Source organism: Limulus polyphemus, unplaced genomic scaffold, assembly GCF_000517525.1.
Source record: "Limulus polyphemus unplaced genomic scaffold, Limulus_polyphemus-2.1.2 Scaffold266, whole genome shotgun sequence".
NCBI lineage: Eukaryota > Metazoa > Arthropoda > Merostomata > Xiphosura > Limulidae > Limulus > Limulus polyphemus.
Window position 1 is genome coordinate 195,774 of NW_013665876.1, and position 6,603 is coordinate 202,376.

The 6,603-nt window shown below is 33.7% G+C and overlaps 1 protein-coding gene across 2 annotated transcripts in view; it reads left to right on the forward strand.

Annotated features, from left to right (window-relative positions):
• LOC106456864 (serine/threonine-protein kinase tricorner-like) overlaps nucleotides 1-6,603 on the forward strand; it is a 65,869-nt gene that overhangs the window by 24,308 nt on the left and 34,958 nt on the right. The window contains exons 1-3 of one of the 2 annotated variants that reach the window (XM_013916236.2): nucleotides 1,542-1,679; nucleotides 2,133-2,210; nucleotides 3,465-3,610. In XM_013916236.2, the coding sequence (XP_013771690.1) occupies nucleotides 1,677-1,679; nucleotides 2,133-2,210; nucleotides 3,465-3,610 (227 nt within the window). In that variant the 5' untranslated portion in view covers nucleotides 1,542-1,676. Of the gene's footprint in view, nucleotides 1-1,541; nucleotides 1,680-2,132; nucleotides 2,211-3,464; nucleotides 3,611-6,603 lie in introns of those variants that run through there. The other variant, XM_013916235.2, reaches the window with a different exon arrangement.

Consider the following 6,603-nt stretch of genomic DNA (forward strand, 5'->3'; position numbering starts at 1 on the left):
CCTACCAGTTACCATCCATCTATATTAAAAGACCTACCAGTTACCATCCATCTATATTAAAAGACCTACCAGCCACTATCGATATATAATGAAAGACCTACCAGACACTATCCATCTGCTACTTCTTGGCGAGAAACCTATATATATATACAGTTGAAGGAAATCAAGAATCACCTCGAGATTGACTTGGGCATCTACAGAGTTTGTACATTCTTCTTTAATTCCACAAAAAAGAAACAAACAGAAGTTTCGATTCAATAAAACTCGTTCTGATGTTGTAACTACCATAGTTTAATTTAAACTTCCAGGGATCGGAATCTCATATATCTGTTCAGTTACCATTATGAAGGCCGAGAAGGAGCTGTTATGCAGCCAGAGTGCTAGTTCCTTTCATTGATTCGTACGGAATACATATATTCGTCTTAACACGATGTGTATGTGTGTTTATATATATATATATATACAAACACACATACACATCGTGTTAAGACAAATATATATATATCCCTTAAGATATCTATAATGTTTGTTGCATTCGCCAATATTGTATAAAATACCTAATAATTCTGACTCGATATAATGTTAGACTTCAATGTTCTGTGTTTATATTGAGTTTTTTTGATGACGTAAATGTTTGCGTATTTATTTCTGTAGTTCATGATTCAATCTAAATCTTTCTTTATTGTTTCATACTTATTTCCACGTTGCATTAAGAATTTCACAGTGAACTTTAGGTCTTTGGTTATAAAAAGTTAAATTCTGTATAGTGTTGAAGAAGTAGATAACTTTGATTAATTTACGTTTTATCCGTTTGTAATAATAGTTATATTAAGAGTTGTTTTATTGTTCAACATATATATATGTGTTGTGTTTTGGTGCTTTATCAAGATAAATAACATATACGTTTTGAAAAACAAATTTAATTTGATCAGAGTGGACAACATTTAATTTAATCAGTTTGGACAACATTTAATTTGATCAGTTTGGATGCTTTATCGAATTATTTCAAATAAAAACAATTATAATATTTTACCAATTGTTTGTTTGATTTAAACCAAAGTTGGGTGAAACTAAGGTAAATTCATTTGCTTAATTTCTCAACACGATTTTCTATAACTTAGATTTATTTATAAACGAATGGTAAGAGTTTGAGCGATTCAGTTTTGATTATATTTAATTGTTCTGTTTTCTACGATCTTCCCACCTTCATTGCGAGATTAACCTAGACCATATGTGGTTTAGATCAAGCCGTGTACAGTGGGAAATGGGCGTGCAATACAGGTTAAAACACTTTTAACAGGTTTTATGGGAAACGTCACATCGCTCGAAGCTGTCACGTCATTTCCTTGTATCATTTAACCAACTGACTTTCCTCCTCTTATGCTATATCTGTTGCGAAAATAATTGCATAATATCATAAACCTTCAAACTCAAAGACTAATTGGCGTGTCTATTTACTAAGTTTTTACCTCATCCTTTCGTAAGCAGGATTTGACGTTACGCAATGCATAATATTTGAAAACACGCGTGTCTTACTCATCGTTCAACCGTTTTACTAAGTTATTAATAATTGTATTCTTCTTGCATACTGATTTATTGTCGTGAATTTACTGAACTAGCGCTGTTAAAGGAAACATGGAGTTTTCTTAATTTCCTAGTGACATCATTATAATCATATGGTAGGTTTTCATTGTTTCTCGGTCCTTGTATAAATGTTGTGTTTGTTTGTTTTTAAGCACAAAGCTACACAATAGGCTATCTGTGCTCTGCCCACCGCGAGTATCAAAAACCGATTATCTTGCGTTACAAACTCTCAGACTTACTGTTAATACATAGTAGCTTTCTTCTATAATCGTTCATTACCAGCTGAAGAGTTTTAGTACTACATGAAAGCCCTCCTGAGGAGTGGCTCGTGGGAGGGAGTTGTTTGAAATTGTACTGAAATATTTTAAATCCAAAATAGGCAAATTTAGAGGAACTAAAATATATACATATCTGTAATATACGTAACTTTTATCATAAATATTAAGCCTATTTATATCTTTACAAGTTTAAGAATTCCTTATTTTGTTTCCCAAATGAGAGAATGGGCATGATTCACTGTACTAAATGCTTTAATATAACTTTAACAGGAGCATGCTTTTATGGGAGAAGAGAGGCATTTCTTTCCAAAAAATCATCGCAATCTGGAAGAGGCATCCTATTGTACTGTGAGTAATTAATTAAATTAGAATGACAATTTTTAAAAAAGGGGTATTCACAAGAATGAACTTTGTACGTTTATGTTGTTCATTTAAACATGATAACGACTCTTTAAGCGAGCCGAAAATTAGCCCAACAGAATAAATTACATAATTGAATTTGGTGAAGACCCATTTGTTAAAAATTTTCAATCATCATAATATTAGTTTTTTAATTTAAAGTGCTGTCATGAATATCAGTTTGGAGCAGGACTACTTTTAAAATTTAGATAATGCTCCCAAAATGGACTAAAACTAAATTCCTGATTTGCTTCTGAAAGCAAGATTATTAATTAGTAGTAAGTTTGAAAGTGGTGACATGGTAATCAAAATACTATTTCTCAAAATTTCCTATATCTGCATCTATGTTTCTTGATTTTTGAAGTCCTCCCACTATGCTGGACAAAATGACTCAAAATATTTTGCGTGTCAGTTCTTACCCTTTACAAAATATAAACCAAGAAAGAAAAACAAATGAGAAAGATTTGTAAAGTGGGTGTAGAGGGGGTCAGCGAACTTTTGTCGCACTCTCAGATTTGAATTAATGATTTACTTGAAAACTGGTCTGAACATTTTAGAATCTGTTCAAAGCACTAATCTATGTTCAGATTTTGGAAATTGTAAAATTTGAACCCTTACGTGTGGACCATGGAGGTTTGGGGCTCTAGGAAAAGGAAACATGCATCTACATGAATATGGCATGGCCTAGAATACTTAGCAGTAAGTATCAGCATTTCGATTTTTGAAAGTACCATAGTGAGGTCCCCAAACGGCAAGGCATACGGTTATGGGATCCTTTTAGGTCGTTAGCATGTATATGCACAGGGTCGTTAAAGATAAGTATCTAGCTGAAGATTTTAAATTTTTTATATTTTAATATCATAATTGGGGATCAGGGATGTTTCGGAGGCCTTCAGAATTGGCTGCAGGGATTTATTTGTAAATTGTCATTCAAAACATGCTACGCAAAAATTTGCATAGTTGTCGTTTTTAGTGAATTTTCAAAATTTTATGCACATATAGTTTTTATTTATTTATGCAAGCTATTTATTTTTAGTTATCAAGTTTTTCGACCGCTTCACCACAGGATATTGAAATCTCATGGTAACGAAATCAGTTGTTTGCTTGTATAAAAGTGTTACATTTTTACTTCATCTAATAATTAATTTTCCATGAAAATGAGAGCCTTGTAAAACTTGCCATCAAATAGTTTTCTTTTCGTAGAATACGGCCTGTGAAAAAATGGCAGCCATAGACAAGGGACAGGTCAGGTTCAGTGGACACACGATGGATAAAGCCATAAAAGCCAAAGTTCACCTGGAAACATACTATTCTAACCTCATTTCTCAACATCGTGAAAGGAAAAACAGGTAAAGGAAAGAGCTTAATATCCATTAAATCACGCCATTTGTTTAGTCCGAATATGTTTTGTAGTTGATTAGAAAGGCTAAAATTCGTAATGTCTAAAGCATTATAAGTGACAAATAAAACTTGAAACAAACATTTCTTAACTTATTATATATTTTTTCGTTGTTAAGGGTGATCATAGAAAACGTTATAACGGTGCATGTTCTAATAATAAAGTTTAGGGTAAAATGTTTTATAAATTATTGAATTTTTTGTTTCGTATGTAACAATAACTATTTTTTCACGGCTAAAACTTTACGATAATAAACAGAAGAATTAAAAACTATGATGTATATAAATATGACATAATTACTATGTGGTTAATAACTATAGAAGTAAGTTCCTGTGATTATATATATTTCTCAGCTGTGAATAATTTATAGTTATATTATATACCACAAGGTAGGGCACAATTATGAACCCACCAGAAGTGCAGGCCGAGTAAGATTTGTCGCCGCTCCCCAAATGACTCGTGATAAGTACTCATCGCCCAGGGAAGTGTTTCTTAAATGTAGCCTGCCTCTCAGCGACGAGTTTCCTCTGCTGCCATAGTGTCCCTTATCTGTGATTTTGTATTTACATAACTGTGGAAGTAACATATCCAACTACTGTACAAATCAGACAATATTTCAGGCGCGCATAATTGGCCTTCATCCTGTATATGATATTAATATCAGATAGTAAACGTACAATTGCTTCTGTTTTATCGCATTCTCTCGTGTTAATAAATTGTAGCAAAGTAACGTCTTTTACTTTGTACTCTTGTATTTCCGAGTGGCAGCAGATTTGCCCTTTTGTAAATCTCTGGATTTCGGAGCTGGTGGTCCGTGTTCGAATACGTGCGATACCCTAAAACGTCCCCACAGTTTAAGTTGTGGGTGCGTTATAATAATGACAATAAATCCCATAGTGTGGATGGTAAGGTGCCATCTCTGGCCAGTTGTTAAAAATTAGAGACGGCGACAGATAGCCTTAGTATTTTTGCCATAAATGCAGATTACAATTATAAAGTACCATCGTTTTGGGCCTGGGGTGGTATAGAGTTTCAGAATTCAATAATATAGAATTTTCAGTGACACTGAAACATGCTCATTGCCTTCAGCTGTAGGCGTGTTATGAAACTGGCAGGTAACCTCGCTAGTCGGTTAAGTTTGTTTGTTTGTTTGAAATTAAGCACAAAACTAAACAATGGGCTATCTGTGCTCTGCTCACCACGGGTATCGAAACCCGGTTTCTAGCGTTGTAAATCCGCAGACATACCGCAGTGCAACTGGGGAGCTATTCGGTTAAGAGCGGTTGTAAAAACGTCAGATGCTCCTGACTGGTTGTTCTCCCTCTGGTCAGCTGTTCTAAGTTAGGGTTAACTATGCCTCAAAAACTTAGGAGCAATTGTAATGGCGTTTAGTTCTAGTGTCGCATAAAGTACAAAACACTTCCGTGAATTTGACCACTGGGGAAGGGGGGGGGCAACATTCAAGTTATCTAGTCTCACCTCCCGAAAAATCACAGAATTGTCACTTCTCTGTGTTTAATTTTCCTAACTATTTGTGATACGGATACTTCTGTAATTGCAATCTTATATTTGCGTGTGTGTGTGTGTGTGATAAATTAAGACAGACAAATAAAAAGTTATCCAGTTCTGTATTCTCATTCTGCAATAGCTTAATTGTGTGGTTTTACGATTAATTTAAGTGTATCTTTCTTATGATATTGTTGTAACAGTTTCTATAGAGTTCGTTTTGGTTATTCGGTAAAAATAATGCAAAGTCCAGTCCACTTGACGAAAACGATTCATTTCTTCAACAGTAAATTGTTAAACAAATAGTTAATTTGTCATATACTTTTCTTATAAATAGGTTAAAAGTAACAACGTTATTTTATTCGTATACTGTCAATATTCTAAATAATAGAAAGTTAACTATGATTTGATTATTTTATATATAATACTTTCGCCATGCTGCTTGTTTTTGTTTTGTTTGTAGTTAAGCACAAAGCTACACAAAGGGCTATCTGTGCTCTGCCCACCACGGGTATCGAAACCCGGATTCTAGCGTTGTAAGTCCACAGACATACCGCTGGGTCACTGGGGGGCTCGCTATACTGACTGATAGACATTTACATTCTCAGCTTTAGTTATAACTTATATGCATCTAACTTGAAAAATAATGAAAACTAATTAAGCCTAACTTATTTCTATTTTCTTGTGATGATAAACACAATTTATTGAATTGTTTAATATCGTATAATAACAAATAGAAGACAAACAAACAAGACATCTAAATTAAGATATTAAAACGTAATCTACAACAGTGCTCCTTCCATGAATTATGAAGTCTATTGCACAATCCTAACATAAAAATAAAACTTAAACTTACATAATTATTAATAAGGAATGAAGTCACTAGTTACAAATATCAAAAATTTAATGTTTATAAATATATTTCTTCACATTCACTAAATCATGAATTGAGTGTGTTATACAAAGTACGACCAAAATTCTGATTAGCAAAACAAAAATCTTAGTTATTTTACATACCGTCTCCAAGCTATCTACCCATCAACTTTTTAATTGGTTTTCTTTTCTGTAGCTTATGGTATGACGATAAGATGACTTCTTGTATTTTATTGTCACTTGTTGTCTTGCCACTTGGGGAGTTCTCTTTGGGTAGATGGTCATGCAAATCAACAGGTGCCTCCAACCAAGGTGATACATTGCAAGTAACCTCTATAAGAACCTTGGGCTCTCCAGTAGAATGACTTACTTTATACGAAGTCTTTGTTAAAGTTAAGCAATTGGTTGTTTACCTGTTGACGTGCTTCCAAAGACATTCATGATGAATGATTCTTGGTTTGGACCACCTATTCTTCTGGCTTTTTCTCTGTTGCATACCAGGTTTGCTGTCTTCACTACCCTGTGCATCTTTTCTTGTCGTTGTTTTAAGTCCATCCTGGGCCC